We start from the raw sequence: 11,188 nt of genomic DNA, 5'->3' as shown, positions 1-11,188 counted from the left end.
ATGAAGAGGTGGCTTCACTACTACTGTAGTTTACATCCAGGTGTGTGTTAGTTAGTAGCAATTCCTGGTTACTGCCCGCTCCACAGGGCTTAGAGAGAGGGGAAGGCTTTAAACCATGGACATTCAGTGGTGATAGACCAGACTACAGGCAGATACACCTGGGACTGATGTAAAGCAGGCAGGCCCTGTTTACATGATACGTACGTTACGTTAAGGTATCCCAGTTGACTTAAAATGGTCTGGTCTTCTGTGTTCCTTGTACTGAAATTACATCTGCGAACAAGCAAACAGAGTGAGAAAGAGAGCAAGAAATTTCTGCTGTAGGTCTTAACCTGCTTGGTCAGCAGCCATGAGAGACGCTTTCCCCTTCATAAGTTTGACCCTGTCAGGTGAGTCAGCACGGAGAGTCAGTGGTCGCTCCCAACTTTCACAGGAACAGCAGCTATGTCCACAGCACATGGTCAGTGGACATCATGCTTTCTAGGGGGTGAACTGCAGATGTGTGGATGAAGTTAGACAGCTGTATGCTTTATTTCTGTTTCCTGAAAGATTTGAAAGAGTATGGTCACATAGCTTGTCAATTACTGAGAAGTATCAGTAAGGACTACATTAAGATGACTGACATAAGAAACACGCGGTCTAAAAGTAGGATGGGCTCGTTTAAAGTGGACATCCACACTCCTGTAACACGTGGTATTAATATACTAGCTAGCAGTGCTAGTCACCCACATATCCGCTATCTAAACCTACATAAACATAATTCATTGGATTGGTTCCTACATGTGACTATATCCTATCTTAATTTAAAGAACACATTTTGGCGTGAGATCCTACCCTCAGCGAAATTGGAAGACTAAGCCACTATTGACATTTAAAGGGAGTAATCGTAAACAAACGTCAAACCAAAAACGCTACAAATACATTAGTATGGCTTTAACATACACATAAATATATATTGACATGAATTAGTCCAATGACATATATGTATTACTCCTCATCAAGACGAAGTGACCTAAACATTGAAGTCAATTTCTGAACGTACCCCCCCACCCCCCTTTCCCGTAGAATGGAACGAGCAGTTCTAAACTCGTAGCACATCAGAGCATTGTTTCTCTGCTTGGATCTGGGCGCTATGCGTTGTTGGCAAGAGTGGATTTTCCCGAAAAATGTATTGATTATAATATGTTATTAGCAAGAAGACTGGTGGAACATTTCCATCATGAGGAGATATGTATACCAGGATGTCGGCAGATTCTTGTCGTTTTTTGTTTGAAACCACATTAGTGGAATAAACCGTTGTTCTGATCTTAGTCGTCTGCTACAGGTCAGATTCCCTTGGTCATCTAGTGAAACTTGTGTTGCTACAGTAGCAAGTAGTGTAACATTATTGAACAGTTCGCAACTGTATCATTCAATTTCAGTTATTGTATTTGGCTACAATGTGATGAGTAAATGCAAGGACTGTGAAACTAGCTCGTGCTAACGTTGTGCGCGTGTACAACTACGTCGCGTGTTCGTACTAGTTTGTGGTGAATTTGGTATGCATATAATTACTTATTTGATTAACGAATTAGCGAGTAATGATAATCATTCACATTGTCTGAAACTGGTGAGCTGGTTTGGTTTTTACATTTGAGTGTATTGTTTGATTCGTTTCGAGGCCAGCATAAACACGAAAACAGGGTAAAATGCAGTCATCGGTATTTTTTGGTCCACAGACATAATCAGGGTAAAGGATTACAAAAACGGTAACTAATTCGTTACATTACCAGCAAAAATATTGTGATCAGATTACAGATACTTTTGAAAAACTAGATGATTACTTTAAGGGTTACTTTTAAATTCAGAAAGAATGTTAGCGAAAAACATATTTTAGACTTGTTTTCTCAATGACATTCAAGCATTGAAAAAAAGTTCACATTTGTTCCACCTGAGCGAGTCTGACCACAAGTCAGAGACCACCATGATGACACACAAAATGTGTTTGATCGATCGCAGGAATAGGCTTTTGAAGGCTACTGTCCAATGGTGCGACTACTGTCGGCATCCAAAGATTATCGAATTTGAATTAACGCTTGGAGGTGAGGATAACAGCAGTGGTGTGATATGGTGATATGGATATAATTTATTATTGATATCTACATAGCGCATTGATGTGAATCACACTGCTCTCATTTAGTTATTTGCGCCTTACGGATTGTGGTTGTTGTGCATGGCTGTTCACAATCTAAATGTGTATTTGAACCCAATAATGGTTGAATTCAAGAAGTTTAACCTGCCTAGCAATCATTGTTTTTGAAACCAGTGGACATCCAGTGAAAAATACACTCTTGCAACAGCGGGCTATGGAATAAAAGTTGGGCTTTTATTGCTCAATCAAATTCATGCTGATAAAATAAAAATCATAGGCCGAATGGACACATGCTCAAAATCACATTTTTAATAGATTTAAAGGGGCAATCTAGTTGCTACATAATGTTTTTGACTTATAGATTTTATATATATATATATATATATTTGATTCTTGAAGAATATAATTTATAATGCCTCATGAGCTAAGTTCAACTGTCACACTCCATGAGAACTCGAAATATAATCTTGTTTTTCTCAAATGTTTGTAAATGTGAACAAACACTGTATAGCCTCCTAACATGGTTAAAACAATACTTTTGATATCGTGGATGGTCAGTCCTACCATCCGTAGTTCTGTCTATTAATCTGAGAGTGGTTACATTTCTCCAAACCCATCCCTCAGCTTTTTACCAAAACAGAGGCGGGGCGGCGATTTTGTTATTGTTTCATCTGTGGATTTGCCCAATAAACAGCTGCATATTATCAAGATATCAAAAAGTGTCACCAACAAAAAGGTCAACAATAGGCCTATAGCAAATGCAGCATAAGGCATTCATTTTTCACATGTAAATAGCACTTTTCAGTAGTGCTCAAAGCATGCCATTCAATGAGTGCAGCATTTATTTGTTAACTGGAATCAATGAGCACAATCAGTCCTCTATGACCACAAAATCATAAAGAACAGAGTAGTGCTGGCTAATAAGTCCTTAGTTTTGGGGTTATGCTCAGGTAAATCAATTCCAAATCCTATTCTTGAAGATCAAGGGGTATAATATTTATTTGAATGACTGGAATTCTGATAGACTTTGGTTTTTAATGTAAATATATCATTTAATCATATTATTTTTATATGTAGTAGAAAGCGATGGGTTAGAAGAAGCCTACATAACCAACCCATAAAGTAACATTTTACATCCATATATGGCCAGCTATGTAAACTTTAACGTTGATTTATCCTGCAATAGATGTTGTTCAATTGGTAACATACATTTTTGTCTTCTTCTAATGTGTCTTAAGGGGAAAGAAATCTAATAGTAACTGAATGTAATCAGATTACATTACTGAGTTTGGGTAATCCAAAAGTTACGTTACTGATTACAATTATGGACAGGTAACTGTAACGGATTATATTTAGAAAGTAACCTACCCAACCCTGGAAATAATATATTATCTCCCCATGCATTGTCAGACAGTTTTGTCTGTCTTTTGTTTGTGTTATTTACTGCAGGGCTACATGACCTTCCAACAATGTTAGTATGAAGAGTAGTACCAAGATACTCTCTTACATTTCAGAGATATCCTACAAGCTAGCCCTGTCATAATGGTTGGCAATCTCCTACCATATGTGTGCCAATCAGTGTTGTGAAAGGAAGTTAATGTTGATTTGAAGTTGAAAACACACACACTCTTGCTCAAGGCATATTATTACATAACACAGTTAGAAATGGTTGGTGAGGGCACCTGGAGAAATGTATATTAAGTAAACATGCCATTTCATTCAGTAAAAATAGCTCTCTTTGTATCACTGCCAAATTATATAGTCTACAGAGAAACTGAGTAACTGGAGAGGCTCATTTCCTAGGCTGTGATTGTAAAGAGCTACATTGACATTGTGTCTCTCTTCCAGGGCAGAGAAGGTGGCCATGGGGGTAGCGCCTCACTCTCTCCTGGCCCTGACTGGCCAGCTGCCCTGGCTGCTGCTCCTGGCTCTGCTCACTCCCAGGAATGTCCTCGGAATTGAAGAACTGAAGCCCACTAGATGGCCCATGTTCTCCCAGAAGCCTTTGCTCCTCGCCTGGAATGCCCCGACAGAGGACTGCCGCCCCCGGCATGGTGTGCGTTTCCCGCTGGAGCAGTTCCAGATAGTGGCGTCGCCCAACGAGGGCTTTGTCAGACAGAACCTCACCATCTTCTATAAGGACCGGTTAGGGCTGTATCCGTATTACGAGCGGGACGGCACCGCGGTGAACGGTGGGCTCCCACAGGCCGCCAGCCTCACGCAGCACTACGAGAAGATGCCCGAAGGTGTTCACAAGTACATAAGTGAACCAAACGCCAAAGGCCTTGCCGTCATCGATTGGGAGGAGTGGCGTCCTCTGTGGATCCGCAACTGGGACGTCAAGGACGTATACCGGAACCAATCCCGGCACCTGGTGGCCAACAAAAACCTGGAGTGGCCCCTGGAGCGCGTGGGGAAAGTGGCCCAGCAGGAGTTTGAGCTGTCGGCCCGGAAATTCATGCTGGAGACCTTGCGGCTGGCCAAGAGCCTGCGGCCCAACCAGCTGTGGGGGTTCTACCTGTTTCCAGACTGCTACAACCATGACTACCGAAGCGGCCTGGAGAACTACACTGGTCGCTGCCCTGACGTGGAGGTGGCTCGCAATGACCAGCTGACATGGCTATGGACTGAGAGTACGGCCCTGTTCCCATCTGTCTACATGAGCACAGTGCTGCGCTCCACCATGTTTGGACGGCAGTTTGTCCGCAACCGGGTGAAGGAGGGGATGCGTCTGGCATCAGCAGGTGACGCGCTGGCACGGCCTGTCTTTGTCTATACCCGGCCTACGTATGCCAACGAGCTGACTCCGCTGACTGAGGTGAGAAGGCCCATGTTATAGGCCTGATTCTGTCCCTATACTGTAGATATGATTAGCCTACTTCATCATGACCATAACTTGTGCTATGCAGAGACCTGATATCTCTGTTTTTGTTATTCCGGTAAGAAATCAATCAGACACACTATAGCTTTGAAATTCTCAGCTGCCTCTTACCACAACTGTTTTTTTTGTTGTTTTTTGTCGATAAAGTGTGTCTGTCTGTGTGTGAGACTGAATTAACCCTGATGTACACTACCGGTCAAAAGTTTTAGAACACCTACTCATTCAAGGGTTTGTCTTTATTTGTACTATTTTCTACATTGTAGAATAACCAAAAATGTGTTAAACAAATCAAAATATATTTTATATTTGAGATTTTTCAAATAGCAACTCTTTGCTATATATTTTGATTTGTTGAACACTTTTTTGGTTACTACATGATTCCATGTCTTATTTCATAGTTTTTATGTCGTCACTATTATTCTACAATGTAGAAAATAGTAAAAATAAGACATATGGAATGTACATGTAGTAACCAAAAAAGCGTTAAACAAATCAAGTTTAAACATGTTAACCAAGAATGCAGTCCTCTCTGGTCTTACAAGACAAGTGTTACTCTAACCAGGGCCTAAAAATATAGGGCTGGTGGTTTTACAGACATGGATTAAGCCATGTCCTGGACTAAAAAGCATTTTCAATGAAGATTCTCTATTGACCATGGTATTTATTTCAGGACTAAGCTTAAAGGGATACTTCAGGATTTTGGAAATAGGGCCCTTTATCTACTTCCCTAGAGTCTGATGAACGCGTGTATGCCATTTTTATATCTCTGCGTGCAGTTTGAAGTAGGTTGTTAATTACTCCTGCTAGTAGATACCCATAGACTTACAGTCATTGTGCTAACACTAGTTAGCTTTGGCTCATGAAACTACCTCTAATTTCCTTCATACTAGACACAAACAAACAAATGGTATCCAGGAGTTCATCTGACTCTGGGGAGTAGATAAAGGGCCTCATTGACAAAAATCCCAAAGTATCCCTTTAACTTGTGTCCGGAAACCGGCCCATGAGGATCTGAATGCTTTGTTGTCTGAATCGTATAGTGTTAAAGAAAGCCAGGCTAATATGTCAGGGCTAAATATAGAACATCCACATGTCCACACACACTCCTACATGACCAGGCTTCGCATGTCCAGCAACACAGAGTTGCTTGTGTTTCCCCAGAAACCTAAATATGTCTCTCTGCGGTTTCTACACCAAATATCATTACCTTTGGCCAACCTTCTAATAACACGCACATGCACTAATCTGGAGTACAGACACACACCCATTGCGCACAAAATACTGTATCTCAAGCAGCAACTGATTCTTACCCACACCAGAGTCATGAATGAATTGATTGGGCCATTGTAGAGCCATTAGCCCAGTCTAAATAATTCCCTTCGCTCTTTACTGTCCAGTTTTTCTCTGTTTAGGACAAATGCAGGAAGGAAGACAGATTGTCTCCAAGTTCAAGTGAATTTTGTGTGTGTGTGGTGTGTGTGCGTGCGTGTACATGTGAATGTACTGTTTAACCACTCTGTTGAAAACTCTGTGGAAAAACTCCACTGCTCGTCTGAAGAGTGACGTTTGTTTGCTGATTCCCATTTCTGTCAGCAGTTTACATTACATTTCCTGCAGCTGTTTCACCAAGGGATAGAAGAGGGGAGTTAGACAAATTCACTGTAGTAGTGAGTCAAAAGACAATTGAAAATAGATTACTGCCTGAATATATTTAAATGAGAGGTTGGTTGTGTGTGTGCTGAAGAGGTGCGTTTGGAGAGGTTGGTACTAATGTGTGTGAACGTATGTGTGCAGTGAGGTTTGTTGTGTGTGGATGAATAAATTGCTGTTAGGCAGCCTGGGCATCAGTGTTTACTTTCCCACTGGACCACTCTTCACACAGACACACTGGAGGAGAGAGGGAGAGACAGAAGGTGTGTTTGTAGGATTATTCTGAACGAACGAGAGATCATGGTTAGCCTATATATTGTATCGTGCTTAATTTCTTACTTTGAGTGTGTCTGAAGCCTCCATAAGGATGTGTTGGAGTGAAAGGATGTGCGTGGGAGTGACACATCTGTCTGTGTGTTTAAACCAGGGAGTAAAGAGATATGTGTCAGTTCCTCTGACATTCTGTTCTGAATCACCATCTTTTCCATATAATGTGACCTCATCATCTACATGAAGGGTGTGGGTCAGCTCAGCTGGTCAGTGTTAAAGAAATGAATAAATGATGTGTGTTCCTGTTCATAGAGGGTGGTGCGTGTGTTACAATTAATGTCACTGTAGTCAGCCACTGCAGACTGACTGAACTACAAATCACCTGACGTCATGATGACAACTCATTATGATTTGAGGGGTCGTCGCCGACTGCAATGTAGTCGATCTCAAACATGGCCAGTATGTTCATAATGGCCTGCCAACTTCCATACTGAACTTGTGTGTGTGTGATTGTGTGTGTGTGCAGACAGACCTGGTGTCCACTATTGGGGAGAGTGTAGCCCTGGGAGCATCTGGGGTCATCATCTGGGGAGATCATACCTACGCCAGCAGCAATGTGAGTGTTCTCATCACTCAAGCTGTTTAATCATTCAATATTATGCATAGCCTAGTTTGAGTCCTCTGTCTGGTGTTCCCCTCTGTAACATACTTATGGCTGCAGCAATGGGAGTGTTCTCCCTGAAGATTCCCTATTCCCAACATAATGACTCAAACTATGCATAATCTATGAATGTTCAAATTGGGGTGTTTCCCAAACGGCACCCTATTCCCTTCATAGTGCACTCGTTTTGAACAGGGCCCTGTAGAGAATAGGTTGCCATTTGGGGGACACACCTATTTGATCATTCATAGATTATGCCTAGTTTGAGTCATCAGTCTGGTGTTCCCCCCTGTAGCTACTATGTAACGACTATTTCCTGTCTATCCACATTAAATGCTAACATGTGTTGGTGTCTCTGTTTGCCCCGTATCACACTTGACCCCCAATTCCCCACTTTGTTTTTGTGTGAGTTTCTCATTTCCATTCTGAGTCTGTGCCTCTGTCTCACTCTGTGGGTATATGTGTGTGTCTCAATGTATGTGTGTGTGTGTGTGTGTGTGTGTGTGTGTGTGTGTGTGTGTGTGTGTGTGTGTGTGTGTGTGTGTGTGTGTTTCGCTGTATGTATGTGTGTCTCTCTCTCCAGGCCAGCTGCTCCAGTCTGAGTGAGTACCTCCGGGGTCCACTAGGCCGGTATCTATTCAATGTCTCCACAGCAGCAGAACTGTGCAGTCAGAAGTTGTGCGGCTTCCATGGCCGCTGCCTTCGCAAACACCCAGACACTGATGCCTACCTGCACCTCAGCCCCCTCACCCACAGTATCAGCAGCCAGGGGGGGAGGCTGAAGGTGACTGGGCAACTAGGCCAGTTGGAGCTGGCTGGGTACCGTCAACACTTCCAGTGCCAGTGTTACAGTGGGTACAAGGGCGAGGGCTGTGCCCAGAGAGAGCTGGGGAAGAGTGGTGCTGCCCCTGTCTGGAAAGTCTGGTCTGTACTGACTCTGCTGCTCCCTCTGGGGCTTCTCACTGTGCTCCACTGAGGCTGGGAGGAGCAGGAGCTGACACCGTGCAATATGGGGGAAGCCACCACCACCACACCTTGATCCTGGTTCTAGTCCTGGCCTCTACTGGTGCTCAGGGGGCTTCCTGGTCAGGGATGGGCACAAGCTGCTCTGTGGGACTGATTCATGGAGGAGAGGACATGGGAGTGCCTGCTTCTCAACATGATGAAGGAAGGAGGGGACTGAAGATACCCCTCAGTACCCTTCAGTTACCCACACAAGCTAACGGGACAGCATTTGAAGTGGGCAAAACAACAGGCCTTCTATTTTGACTTGATGTTTTTAGGGAGTGGGTGCGCTGCAAGTGTGGCAGAAATGAAGGTCCATACTGTAGTGATCTATCCCTCCCTTCACCAGAGCTGGAAGGCATCTGGAGCTAACAGCCAGAACTAGAACTAAGATGTCTGCAAGGTGTATGAATGCTAACCAGCTGTATTATTGAGTTTGTGTGTGTGTCTAAGTAAACTGTCATTAGTTAGAAGTGTACCTGGGTTACTAGTTAGACAGTAGTTTGTTAGAATATGCCTCTCTCTTTTTACTCATGTTGAAACTTATGAGGGAATTGAATCTTCAACAACAGAGAAGCTAACACATCACACAAGAATGCTACTTTTCTATGAAGAGACTCCTACTGTGAAGATTCTGTCCAAAGAGACCTGTGCTGTGCACACCTCTCGGGTAGACGGCTACCCCCTCACCCAGTTCTGATCTGGTCCAACTGCAGATAAGGCGAGGAAAATCAACAGCAATTTTCAACATCTTTTTGTAATGTTCTCTTTTTCTATGGTCTTATTTTTTTATACCTCGAATGATGCTGTGGAAAATAACTGGAATATTTGGAAAAGACTGCTTCATTTGAATATTCATGACCTTCAGTAAAGCTGAGCATTGTGGCAAGGAACTCATTTCACCTACTGTGTCGTACGCTGACTGCTTTTGCAACACTTTAGCACCTCTGTCACATTAACAAGAAACAACTCATCTAAGAATGTGTAAGAAATGTTTGTAGTCCACAACATATTCTTTGATATTTGTAAACACACCACTCATCTACACAGATGACAGTGCGAAGTGCCTGTCCAACAAGTGTGTTTGGCCTAACGTGTCTGTGGTCATCATCCTTATTGTCATGATTCTTATTCTGGTGCATCTACATTTTCTCTGTGTTGATGTTTTCTGAGTGTTTGTGAGGATTGTAAACCAAAGCTGAAAGCACTTTTGCTCATTTTGTCTTTACTCTATTCTGCCTTCTGTTGCCTGAAACCAAATTCCTAAGAAAATGGCTTTGTCCTCTCGTAGGCTTCTTCAGGGGGCCTCCAGGGGCCTCAGTGAGGGTCTATCATTTTCACTGCTCTTATTTATGTCCCAAACATGCTTCTCATTTACTCTCCTACATGTACATTGGATGTAATTGTAATTAAGTGTAATTAGTCATTTCTTTTTATTACATTAAACTTGAAATATGAGAAGGCTCTCAATGAATTTGTATCTTGGAGCTGTTGTGCTGCCGTTATTAACATCATGGTGGGTCGGAGTTCACAATCACATACCACGTGTTGCAAACACAGTGAGCAGTTTGACATACATTTTGGAAAAGCATGTTTTAACCATTCATGGTCAGTACAGTGACACATTAAGTTGTAGTTGGATTTAATGGCATCAGAAAAGTAAGGAAAAGGCCATACTTAATCAGTTGCACAACTGGATGGATTCACCCAACCCCTCTGAATCAGAGAAGTGCAGGGGGCTGCCTTAAGCGACGTCCACGTCATCGCCTCAGGCGCCCGGGGAGCAGGCTGCAACGTGTCTGGTAAGGTTTTCACGTGAAGGCCTTTGCACCTTGGTAACTTGCTCTCCTGAGTCACCTCCCTCTGTGTCTTGCCAACATTTCACTTTTCCTCTTTTTCCCCTCCGTTTTTGGGAATCTCTTCCAAGTGTAAGGGGGGTAATCTCATGGTGCCAAAAGCAATATTATTGTGCTAGGAGTACAGAGAAAGCCTTGTTTTATAACTAAAACCAGACTTCAAGCCCCCCCAATCTTCCAGTTCCGACCCTCCAGGAGGAAGGGTACTGCTGTTCACTCATTCAACAGCATCCACATTTTCTAGCACGTGTAATACTATTGATGCGTGTACAGTTGGACTATTAAAGGCAATGTGTGGCCAAGATGTGAATTCCATAAATCAATAGACTGTGAATGCAAGACTGCTGTTACTCTAGTTGGTAGGTAAGTAAACAAAACAATCATTAACAAACATGTTACTAAAGCCTTATAACATCTTAGCCAATTCACAGGACCTTTATAACATTTTTAGATTGATAGGAAAATGTAAATCAAATCAAACTATTTGTCACATACCGAATACATGTGAAATGCTTACTTACAAGCCCTTAACCAACAGTGCAGTTCAAGAAGAGTTAAGAACATTTTAACCAAATAAACTAAAGTAAAAAATATCTACAAATAATTAAAAGTAACAATAACAAGGCTATATACAGGGGGTACTGGTACCGAGTCAGTGTGTGGGGGTACAGGTTAGGTGAGGTAATTTGTTCATGTACAAGTCAGAAGTTTACATACACTTAGATTGAAGTCAT

The 11,188-nt window shown here is 42.5% G+C and overlaps 1 protein-coding gene across 3 annotated transcripts; it reads left to right on the top strand.

Annotated features, from left to right (window-relative positions):
- Nucleotides 1–1,117: 1,117 nt before the first annotated feature.
- On the top strand, nt 1,118–10,059 carry LOC135541491 (hyaluronidase-2-like). Of its 3 annotated transcripts, none has more exons than XM_064967803.1 (4): nt 1,118–1,324; nt 3,980–4,949; nt 7,459–7,548; nt 8,177–10,059. In XM_064967803.1, the coding sequence occupies exons 2-4, from the start codon at nt 3,996–3,998 to the stop codon at nt 8,567–8,569; spliced, it is 1,437 nt and encodes a 478-aa protein (XP_064823875.1). In that variant the 5' UTR covers nt 1,118–1,324; nt 3,980–3,995; the 3' UTR covers nt 8,570–10,059. The 3 variants fall into 3 exon arrangements, with proteins under 3 accessions (XP_064823875.1, XP_064823878.1, XP_064823877.1); XM_064967806.1 differs by lacking the exon at nt 1,118–1,324 and adding an exon at nt 1,336–1,538; XM_064967805.1 differs by lacking the exon at nt 1,118–1,324 and adding an exon at nt 1,564–2,081.
- The last annotated feature ends 1,129 nt before the right edge of the window (nt 10,060–11,188 follow it).

The sequence above is a fragment of the Oncorhynchus masou genome, chromosome 6 (assembly GCF_036934945.1).
Source record: "Oncorhynchus masou masou isolate Uvic2021 chromosome 6, UVic_Omas_1.1, whole genome shotgun sequence".
NCBI lineage: Eukaryota > Metazoa > Chordata > Actinopteri > Salmoniformes > Salmonidae > Oncorhynchus > Oncorhynchus masou.
The sequence above is the reverse complement of the archived record's forward strand: the minus strand, read 5'-3'. Positions and strand labels throughout refer to the sequence as shown.

What these genes read in the sequence shown, in the direction of transcription:
- LOC135541491 (XM_064967803.1), top strand. Translation starts at nt 3,996, where the DNA reads ATGGGGGTAGCGCCTCACTCTCTCCTGGCCCTGACTGGCCAGCTGCCC. An exon ending in AGCTGACTCCGCTGACTGAG is followed by an intron (nt 4,950 to 7,458) that starts GTGAGAAGGCCC and finishes GTGTGTGTGCAG; the next exon opens with ACAGACCTGGTGTCCACTAT. An exon ending in ATACCTACGCCAGCAGCAAT is followed by an intron (nt 7,549 to 8,176) that starts GTGAGTGTTCTC and finishes CTCTCTCTCCAG; the next exon opens with GCCAGCTGCTCCAGTCTGAG.